The 11,547-nt window shown below is 30.1% G+C and overlaps 1 protein-coding gene across 3 annotated transcripts; it reads left to right on the top strand.

Annotated features, from left to right (window-relative positions):
- The first annotated feature begins 4,652 nt into the window (after positions 1 to 4,652).
- LOC106772500 (ethylene receptor 2) lies at positions 4,653 to 8,708 on the top strand. Of its 3 annotated transcripts, none has more exons than XM_014658930.2 (3): positions 4,653 to 5,106; positions 5,994 to 7,847; positions 8,100 to 8,708. In XM_014658930.2, exons 2-3 carry the CDS (start codon positions 6,108 to 6,110, stop codon positions 8,640 to 8,642), a joined length of 2,283 nt encoding a protein of 760 aa, XP_014514416.1. In that variant the 5' UTR covers positions 4,653 to 5,106; positions 5,994 to 6,107; the 3' UTR covers positions 8,643 to 8,708. The 3 variants fall into 3 exon arrangements, with proteins under 3 accessions (XP_014514416.1, XP_014514417.1, XP_014514415.1); XM_014658931.2 differs by having other exon boundaries at positions 5,990 to 7,847; XM_014658929.2 differs by having other exon boundaries at positions 5,931 to 7,847.
- Positions 8,709 to 11,547: the final 2,839 nt, after the last annotated feature.

Genomic DNA, 11,547 nt, shown 5'->3' with positions numbered 1-11,547 from the left:
CATGAAACCACAATTCAAATCTGCCCTCACTGTTACGTCAATACATCCAATCCAACCTTCCATTTTTTTTGTCGGTGCTTCAATCCCTCTAACTTATTATAATATATTTTTAAATATGAAATTAAAATTTAATTATGTTTAATATAATTTAATCTTTAAATTTTAAAATTAAATAGATGTAATATTTTGATTTAATTGTGTTAAATTTCTTACGTATCATCAAACAATACTTTAGTTTACCATTTATTTATACTGGTTAAGTGTGATCTTAAAGTAATTATATCTATTTATTTTTTAATTTTAAAATAAAAGTGTAAGAACCTAGAAAATAGAGTATTAGTATAGATAAGTGTATTAAAATACCGAGTCGAGCATTTTATTTTTAAATAATTTAAAATATAAATAGAAATTTTTAAAGTTTGATTTATTATTTAAATACATTTTATCTCTAAAACACTGTTTCCTTCCCTTTCTCTCATTTAATACTCTTTTTGGCGATTAGGAGGTGCTTAGATGATCCTGACGTCGATAGCTACGATCTATATCGATCAAATTCCTGTTTTGAACTGGTAAGTCGTTTTTCCCCTTCTTCTGTACGTTTCTAGATTGTGATCATGCAAATGTTTCTGTTTGCATGTGTCTAGTAGTTTCTCCCTTCAATTCTTAGCTCAATTTAGGTTTTAAGAGCCGTTTCATATCACCGATTGGTAAATTGTAGGTTTTTGTAACATCCCAAATGTTTGGATGTTACGAGTTTACAAAAACTTTTTAACGCTTAATTATGATATCATGGCAAGATAGAGATTAAATAAAAACTTCCATTTATTATAACTGAATTTTGAAAACTTTATAAATCAAATACAGCTCTAAAATGTTCGTAAAAATTCTATTACAAAGCTATTAGCATTGAAATCAAAATCCCAAAGTTCTCCCATGTATCTCGCTGCTCAACTGCGCTTTATCTATATCTGTAACAACATCTACTCCCGTACAAGTACGATCATCGCAGGTGGAAACCACAACCACAAACATGCAAGGGTTAGCTAACATAAAGAAGTCATAAAACATACATAAATTCGACATCAACTTAGAATAAGAGTTCTGAGTAATACATATCATCGCACTCTAACACACACTTTACATGATGACACACCAAATCATTAACACCCGCACTATCAGAGTTTCAAGTCACCAACATATATAACCACAAAAGGATTTCATCAAATTAACCAATTCACACCCAACCTCATTCGGACATTCACTAACTCCTTCCCCAATTTAATTGAAATCATTCACTATCACCATCGGTTACTCATATACAACATAAGGTCAAGTGTCACTCCTCACCACTCTCTTAAACAGCTTCACCGGGCCAGTATACTTCACCAAGGAGGAATATCTTAGTGATGTGTGTTAAAGTTACAAGTATGAATATGGGAAGCTTAGTCTTGGAGTTCATCTTGACATTTTAATGGTCACCCATTCTCAAGTAGAGAGGGGTGAGGCATGTTGTGAGAATAGCAGGAGGTCTTGGCCTATGGGCTTTTCCTTGGCCTAAGGTGAGTGATAACGGACTAACTTGGTGTGGTAGTTTGGGGTGAGCCAACTGTTCCACCACAACCAATGCATGAACTGCCATAACTACATATTCATACTAATCCGGATGGTCAAGTCAATGGTCTGTCAAGTATAAAGTTTAGTTGTCATGATATGTGTGCATGCTCTTTAGATGAATGTTTGATTAAATGAATGTATCATTAATTGTTTTTACTTCTAACTTACCCTTCTGTTTGTGTTTGTGCTTTGTATGTGTTGTGTTCTTTCTTTTGCAATGATCGTCTTGTGGGTGTGAGTAGAGGGAGATGAGGTTTCCCTGGAGCAGATGTTGGATATCAGAGATGTTGCAGAGTAGTTTCATCATAGTAATAGTATATAGTTTTGGTATAAGAACTTTTGTGTATATAAAGTTTGAACTTTTATAGTTATTTTGGATTAAGTGTAATGTTGAAACTTTATGATTTAGTTGGATACATATCATAATTGTGATAACACTATAATATATATATATATATATATATATATATATATATATATATATATATATATATATATATATATATATATATATATATAATATCTATGTTATATTTGGGAATGTTAAAAAAAGTATATTAAAATTTAAATTAGAAACGAATTTTAATTTTAAATTTACTTTTAAAAACTACAAAACATAATTTAAGTATATATATATTTTAAAAAAAGAAATCACTATTTCTCCTTTCTCTTTATATTTTTAGTTTTATTTTTTTATTCTCCCTTTCCGCTTAAAATGAAACAAAACGGAAAATTTACGCTTGTTGTTAATTTGTTCGATACACATAGTAAAGACAACTTTCTTTCACAAAATTAATGCAAAAGCTTTAGTGAGAAAATGAACATGAGACTGAAAATAAAGAGGGAATAGGAACATAAATTTTAAAGATGTTAATATTTGCTGTATTATTTTTTAATCATGTTTAACTACCTTTTGCCTCCTTTTTATTTCAATTTATTATTTTATTTTTAAAATTTTACATTGTCTTTTTTTAATCTTTATTTTTGGGTGTATAATGAAAAGGCAACGATATTTTTTAATTTAAAATGAACTTAAAGGAAAGCATTGTGCAAATTAAATTATAAAGGTTGGAATTTTGTCTTACTGTGAAAGCACATTCTTGCCCACCATCCAAATACTTTACAACCATTGGTTTAAACATGAATTAATTCACAAAATTTATCATTGACCTCATATCAAACTTTATATTCTAATCATTCGTGCTAAAGATGATACATGTATGGTTAGATATATAGGATTTTGCATTAGGATATACTTCCAATTTACTTTATTTTTTTGTTTTTTATATTGTTTTATGTTGTGGAAAATATTTACATTTAAAATGTTGACATGAAATGTTATAGAAATTTATATTATTTATATTGATTTTTATGTTGATAGTATTTTTTATTGAACATGAAGTATTCTGATAAATCGTATTATTTATTTTTGAGAAATTTATACTTCAAGTGTTTATGCTTTGAAATTTGAGAAGATTTGTATGGTATATTAGTGATGATTTCTGATTTTAGATTTAATATAATCATTAAGTATTGTCTCCAATTTAGACTGTCTTTAATATTTCTTTTGAAGTAAAAATAAGAGGGAGAAATTATGTTAATTAGTGTTTCATATATTTCATAAAAAAAAAATTGGTTGATTATATTTTATATTTATGAGTGTATGTGTTTGAGTGGTTGTTATTACTTTCATTTTATGTAATTTAAAAATTAATGTTAATTGAAATTTAAATATTAATCAATTATAAAATTTAATCTTTCTAAATGAGATTTACATGCCTGATAATAAGATTGAATATTCGTATAAGTATATATAATATATATATATATATATATATATATATATATATATATATATATATATATATATATATATATATATATATATATNATATATATATATATATATATATATATATATATATATATATATATATATATATATATATATATATATATATATATATTGCATATGCTAAGATACATACTCCACTTTATTTCTAATCTACCTTCGTTATGTTTGGTAAATAGATTCAGAGATATATGCATGATTTCAATTGCATTACTTTCACCTATTTTATCATAAATTATAAACAAATTAGTTATTATGAATTTAGAATATATCTTACATGTTCAAAATATGTATTTATCACAAATATTAATTATAATATAATTTCAATATTTAAAAAATTTATTCACTTCAAATTTAATTATATGAAATAAAAATTAATTGTTTACATTACGTATACTATAGCATAATACTTTACACAATTTTAAAATATTTATTATAAAAAAAAACAAATCTCAATTCATTATGTCTAGTAACTAGATCAGAACACATACGTGAATTCAATAACATTATTTATTTTTTTCAATATAGTTAGTGTTAAATAAAATAAAATATGCATTTAAATATATATTAGTAGATATTACTGTCATCCTTCAATAGAAAAACAAAGTCGCATAAGTTGGATTACGTGTTGAGTGTTTCATTTTAATTTTTAATTAAATAAAAATAACCATTATCTTAACTTTTTATTCTTTTCAAAACATAAAGAACAACTGATGAAAACCATTTGTTTTGAATAAAATTTAACAATTAATTAACGTTTCAAATTTGAGCATTATAGGAAAAACACACCTAAAACCAGTTTTGTTTTTTTTTTTCAAAAACAGATAATATTCATTTTACATAATACGTCATCAATAAATTGTATGATATTTTACTCTAATAATATAGTAAAAATAAATCTTTTAACTATGACACTAATTATTCTAAAATAATTAATAAACAGTTTTAGAAAAAAGTAATTTTTAAAAAATTAATTATTTATTCAAATATATTAATTAATTAAATGAATAGTTAGTTAAGAAATGAATATTTGAAAATGGTGAGTATCGGATAAGGAAAGGGACAAGATACAGTATGGAAAATATTTTCTTGTTTTCTATATATATTATTTATCCACCAAAGAGAAGAGAAACAGAAAACAAAACATTCAAAGCTTTTTGAGACTGACAAAGACATCTCAGTTCAAAAGAGCGTCTAAGTTCTCTTCATGTAAGAATAGTGGACCCTCTCTCTCTCCTCTTTCTCTCTCTTCTCTCACGAAACAACGGCGCTATTCTCTTTCCTTTTATGGTTTGTGGTTTGCCTCTCATTCCTTCAAACAAAACCACATTGCTTGCACTTCTCTCACAAGTCTCATACATATCATCATCACATACCCTTTCTTTCTCTCTCCATTTTCTTTGTTTACTCCAACACAAAACAACTACTGCTATTGTTTTTGTTTTTATTCTGGTTGTAGTAGCAGTAGCAATAGCAACAACAGCAGCAGTACCTTAACATCCACAACAAGTACAAGAACGCCACTTGCATTATTTTTCTCCATCTGGGTGTCTCTTAACTTGTGCTCTTTTCCAAGTCCTGCTACCCTTTGCTTGTCACACACCACAACACACCCCACTCACCGGATTACAAGGCACGAGGTAGTTGGATTTGACCACAGTAAACAAGGTTTTTTTTTTTCAGTGGTGGGATTTGTACATGCTATAAGCTGGTTTCTTTCTGTTCTTTCTTCCTAATTATCAAAAGGGTTGCACTTGTTTAATCAATGCGTAGAGAAAAATGGGGTGTGGCACGTTTTTTTGTGTCTGTAAGGTTGAACTGATTGGTAGAAGGTTATTTTAACCTCTTGGATGTGATTTGCGATATGTCGAATGTGAGAAGCGTTTTTATCTCTCTTCAGGTTTATTCTCATATGGATTTTCAAACACTCTGTGATTAGAGCGAATGAGTATTGTTTGGTAATGTGTTTTGTGTTTTTATTCAGGTTTTGGTGTCTCCTGGGTAGGGATAAGATAATTGTTAATTACGATCTAATCAGGATTGGATTATATGTATGATTGAAATCTGAGTTTTGTTTATTTTAAGTAACCATTGGGTTGTGTTTTGCAGATACTTTATTTTTAAAAGGAAAGATTGGTTTTCATAACTTGGTCTTTTCTTTATTTATTTTTAAGCAGTGAACGTTGTTGGAGTAGTTTTATTTTTTTAATGATTTAACTTGTTTTTTTTTTCTGCATTTGTTTATTCCATATGTGGATATAAATATATGTATAGGGACATACATATAATTTGGTTGATGAAAATGTCATCTTTACCGTTTGTACTGTGTTATTTACTGAGTAATGCCATTCCACCCAAAGGGGTGTGTGTGGATTTTGAGAAAAGGTGAAAACAAAAAGAATTGTAGTTTCCTAGACCTTTTTCTTTCTCTCTATTTATTTTTTTTCCCCTTTGGATCTTGTAGTGTTTTTTGTGATTTGGATCTCACGAAGATTGTAATTCTTTTTATTTAACTGTGTTGAGGAAGGAGGAAACGATAGTTGAAGAAGCAACATTGGGAGTTGGAGGTTGTTGAGGGATTTTTGATGTGTTTTGAGTTTGTTATTGACTGAATGGATTGAAGAAGCTACGCATAGGGATAATGTTGAAGTCAGTGTCATTTGGAGTGTTGTTAACTTGGTTTGTGGTGGTGACGTGTGTGTGTGGAGCAGATGTTCAAAGATGTAACTGTGATGATGAGTGGAGCTTCTGGACTATTGATACCATTCTGGAGTGCCAAAGGGTTGGTGATTTTCTGATTGCTGTGGCCTACTTCTCCATCCCTGTTGAGCTGCTTTACTTTGTTAGTTGCTCAAATCTCCCATTCAAATGGGTCCTCTTTGAGTTCATTGCTTTCATTGTACTTTGTGGGATGACACATTTGCTGAATGGGTGGACTTATGGTCCCCACACTTTTCAACTAATGGTGGCAATCACTGTGTTCAAAACTCTCACTGCCTTGGTTTCATGTGCCACTGCTCTAACTCTCCTCACTCTGATCCCTCTGCTGTTGAAAGTGAAGGTTAGGGAGTTCATGCTGAAGAAAAAGACCTGGGATCTTGGCAGGGAGGTTGGCTTTATAATGAAACAGAAGGAGGCTTCGGTGCATGTAAGAATGCTTACTCAAGAGATTCGAAAGTCCTTGGATAGGCACAAGATTCTGTACACCACCTTGGTTGAACTGTCCAAGACACTTGGTTTGCAAAACTGTGCAATTTGGATGCCAAATGATGAGAAAACTGAGATGAACCTTACTCATGAATTGAATGGGAGGAATGCCAACTGTTCTATTCTCATAACTGATCCTGATGTTGCCAGAATCGAGGGGAGTGATGAAGTAAACGTGATTGATTCTGATTCAGTGCTTGCCACTGCCAGCAGTGGAGATTCTGGTGTGGCAGGACCAGTTGCTGCAATCCGAATGCCAATGCTTCGGGTTAGCAATTTCAAAGGGGGAACGCCGGAGCTAAGGCAGACATGTTATGCCGTATTGGTTTTGATTCTCCCTGTCACGGAGGCTAAATCATGGAGCACTCAAGAGCTGGAGATCATCAAGGTGGTTGCTGATCAGGTGGCGGTGGCTCTGTCTCATGCTGCAATTCTTGAAGAGTCTCATATGATGAGGGGGAAGTTGGAGGAACAAAATCGAGCATTGCAAGTGGAAAAGATTAATGCTATGAAGGCCAACCAGGCCAGAGCAGCATTTCAGAAAGTCATGAGTAATGGAATGGGAAGGCCTATGCACTCAATCTTGGGGCTGCTTTCAGTGATGCAGGAAGAGAATTTAAAGCGTGAACAGAAAGTCGTTGTGGATTCTATGTTCAGAACCAGCACTGTGATGTCAAACCTGCTGAATGATGCCATGGACTGGTCATCAAGGGATGATGGAAGATTCCCTTTGGAGATGAAGCCTTTTGGACTGCATGATATGGTGAAGGATGCAGCTTGCTTTGCCAGGTTCATGTGTGTTTATAGGGGCCTTGGCTTTGTTATTGATGCTGATAAGTCTTTGCCAGACAATGTTATAGGTGATGAAAAGAGGGTCTTCCAAGTGCTTCTGCATATGGTTGGGAGTGCAATAAATGGTAACCGAGGAGGAGGGGTTCTTGTGCTCCGAGTTTATGCAGAAACTGGAAGTCAAGGGAGGAGTGACCAGGGTTGGACAAATTGGAGACCAAGCTCTTCAAATGGGGATGTAAATATCAGATTTGAGATAGGGATCAAAACTGGTGATTCTGAAATGGACAATCCAGTTCCTTCAGGGCACCTTCCTGGTACAATGCATGCTACTGATTCGGTTGAGCAAAGGTTGTGCTTCAGCATTTGCAAGAGGATAATTCAGGTGAGTTTACTCACATTAAGCCTAACTTAACTCTACAAAACCAGTTTGTAAGATGAGATTTACACCTCACAACCTTACTTATATATATTATAAATTGGTCTTATCTCTAGTTGACGTGGACTTCCAACATAACCAACGAATTCCAATTTTGTGTTGAAGTTCACATACCGATGACATTTGATCCTAATAGATTCTATGTTCTGTAATATTGTTCTCTCTAATGACTTTGTGGTTTGTTTGTGTATAATGAAGTTGATGCAAGGAAACATATGGTTTGTACCAAACGGTGAAGGTGATCCTCAGGTGATGGCGATTACTCTACGGTTTCAACAGCAGCGATCTGTTGTTGGTGTGTCAATGAGTGAAACTGGGGAAAGTTCTGAGGCGTCAAATTCGAACTCTTTTTTCAGAGGACTGCAAGTGTTGTTGGTGGAGAAGGATGATGTAAATAGAGCAGTGACTCAGAAGTTGCTGCAGAAACTAGGGTGCTCTGTGACTTGTGTATGTTCAGGATTTGAATGTCTGAGTGTGATTGGAGGTGGTGGATGCTCCTTTCAAGTGATTGTTTTGGATGTACAGATGCCTGAGCTTGATGGGTTTGAAGTTGCATCAAGGATTCGCAAGTTCGGCAGCAGAAACTGGCCGGTGATTGTGGCCTTGACTGCAAGCACAGAAGATTTCTGGGAAAAATGCATGCAAGTTGGCATCAATGGAGTCATAAGAAAACCACTTTTGTTGCATGGAATTGCCGCTGAACTCAGAAGAATCCTGTTGCAGGGAAATACTGTCATGTGAGGATTAAGCAAAGCCCTTGTAACATATAAAAGAATAAATTTTTATACAATTTTTTTTTCAGTCATATTCTAGGTTTTTGGTTACCCTTTTGCAGCATGTTTCATTCCTGATATCTTGTTCACTTAAATGAATTCAGAGGAGAGTGATTAAATGGATTTGAAAGAATTTAAAGGTAAATTTTTGTTGTTATTTATTTGAGTGAATTTGGAGGTAAGTGAGAATGGATTTGAAAGTAAAGTTTATGAAAATTAGTGTAGGATTTGATTTATATGACAAATTAAAAAAATTTACTTCTAAATCTACTCTGACTTACCTTCAAATTCACTCAAATACAAAAAAAAAAAATTATCGTCAAATGCATTCAATTACTCACTTCTAAATCCATTTAAGTGAACAAAGCCTTAGAGATAGTTATTATTATTATACCTCAAGTTTCATTACAAGCTTAAGTGCTATACAAATTAATTTAATGTTAATTTTAAACTTAACTCAACTTCATAAAAGTATAAAGAGCAATTTATATTCATTTATATATTATAAATTTGTCTTATATTTAATCGATAACAAAAAAAAAAGAGAGATTGTCTCTTTTTTATTATGATATTTAACTTTTTTATGTTTATTAAATATGCATTACATTTGAATTTTTAATGATATTAACTTACCATTTCTTTCTACGTTTGATTTCTTCACATATAATATGTTTATTTTTTGGATTTTAAAATTTAAATGATAGATTTTATCCTGGTAAATAATTTCAAAAATTGTTTTCCATTTAGAAGATATGCATGAAGTGATTCCAAACGTTAACTCACCTACAAACATAATAAAAGGAAAATATAAAGTGACAGACAAGAATTGGGTGAAGTAAAATAGAAAGCTTGCATGAACCTTACCACGTAAATGAAACAACACTTGTATCATTTTCATGTGGACCCATTTATTTATTTTATTTTCCCCAACAACCTTAAACACTAAGGGCCCAAATTCAAATTTTATAACGTATTTTCCGCTGTGAGCTTTTTCCTTGGAGACAAAACAACAAAAGAAAAAGAAAAAGAAAAAGAAGAATCACCTCTCAAAACCTTTTGGTTGCTCAATCTTTGTCTATTTGTTTGGTTTGTGTTCATGATTTTTATTGTTTTTTTTCCTTCTCAAATATTAACCCTGCTTAACAAAAAAATGAGAATATAAAAAGAATAAAAAACGAAACAAACCATATTTACAATCTCATTTTAATTCAATGTATTGATGTATTGAGACATTTGTTTCTATCACTTTATATAAGAATAATGATATTTTGATAATATTTTTTTGATAACATTTTAACACTATCTACATGTCATTATGTGATTGATCCATGTTGGTGTTTATGATTATTATTATTGATTATGGAGTAATTTTGGACCAATTACAGAATGACATGTAAATGATGTTAAAATATTGTCAAAAAAATATTTTCCATGGATAATGATACTTGGACAACATTTTTTTAACAACATTTTAACATCATCTATGTGTTATTATGTGATTGGTCCATGTTGGTGTTTATAATTATTATTATTAATTGTGGAGTAATTTTGAACCAATCACAAAATGAAATGTAGATAATATTAAAATATTATAAAAAAATATTGTCCAAGTTATCGGATAAAAGATGTTATTCTGATTTCCTTGTTGGAATCTGGATATAGTATTCCCGTACAATTCACCAAATCCTTTTGGATTATTGTCTTTCAATGAAGTATACTTCGGGAATTATTTCTCCAAAAAATGTTCATACTATTATGAGAATAATTAATATGTTGATGCTTAACTTCATTTATGTTTACCTAGATGCTCTTAATATTATTATTATTATTTTTCGTTTGATTATTATATTGTATTGTAAATATATTAACTATAATAAGTTTTCTATTAATCCAACAAAGTTGAATTGAAATTATCAATTTTGAAAGAATCTTAAGAAATATTAAAATATTTAATTAATTAAAGCATGTTTAGAAAAAAAAAATCTTACATGAAAATTTTTATATAAAAGTTTAATAAAACATTGCATTTTCATATCATATTATTTAATGGTATATATTAGTTTTAAAGAATCAAATCTATATGAGGTGATACTTAGTCTCAAAAAGACTTAATTTTGATGACAAGACGATGTGTGAAGTAATGAGAAAAATGGATTAGGTGACCCATGGTTTTCATCATGGCCCAGGTCCTATTAGGGCCCTTATTGCTGCAATTACCCAATAGTTTGAGAAGAATATTAAGATGATAATAAATAATCTGCATCACATTTTCTTCTACTGTTATAGTTTAAAATAAATTTTAACTCTTTTTTTTTTTATATATAGAAAGCATATTTCTACCTAATAATGAGAAATTATTCTAATTTCTAAGAATTACTGAATATCATAAATAGTTAAATATGTTTTTGTTCTTAATTTGTAATGAAAATTAAAATTAGTCTCTTTTTAAAATTTTGATTTAATTTAATTTTTTAATATTAGAAATATGTAGATTTAATCATTTTAACCAAATTTCATTAAATTTACTTGACATTTTAAAAACATTTCATAATACTATTTGAATTGTTTACATTATTTAACATATTTTTTTAATATCAATTAAAAAATATGTTTGAAATCTTAGATAAATTTAACAAAATTTAATTAAGAAAACTAAATTCACACAATTTTATAAAAGAATTAATTCAAATTTTCACTCAATCTTAAACTATAAAAATATACTTAATCCTATAATAAATTATTACGTATGAATCAGCTTGTACCAACCAACGATTTCTAAATCGATCTGAAATTTCAAATTCCTTAAGTATCAATAGTATAATTATACTATTCGTAGTAAGCCTATTGGGCAGTACAAAATTATAGTCTTATAA

Source organism: Vigna radiata, chromosome 8 (genome assembly GCF_000741045.1).
Source record: "Vigna radiata var. radiata cultivar VC1973A chromosome 8, Vradiata_ver6, whole genome shotgun sequence".
NCBI lineage: Eukaryota > Viridiplantae > Streptophyta > Magnoliopsida > Fabales > Fabaceae > Vigna > Vigna radiata.
This window is presented reverse-complemented; position numbering and strand designations above follow the sequence as displayed.

Bases quoted from the DNA above. Each gene is read 5' to 3' on its own strand.
- LOC106772500 (XM_014658930.2), top strand. From the start codon at position 6,108: ATGTTGAAGTCAGTGTCATTTGGAGTGTTGTTAACTTGGTTTGTGGTG. The intron at 7,848-8,099 runs GTGAGTTTACTC...TGTATAATGAAG, and splicing joins TTTGCAAGAGGATAATTCAG to TTGATGCAAGGAAACATATG.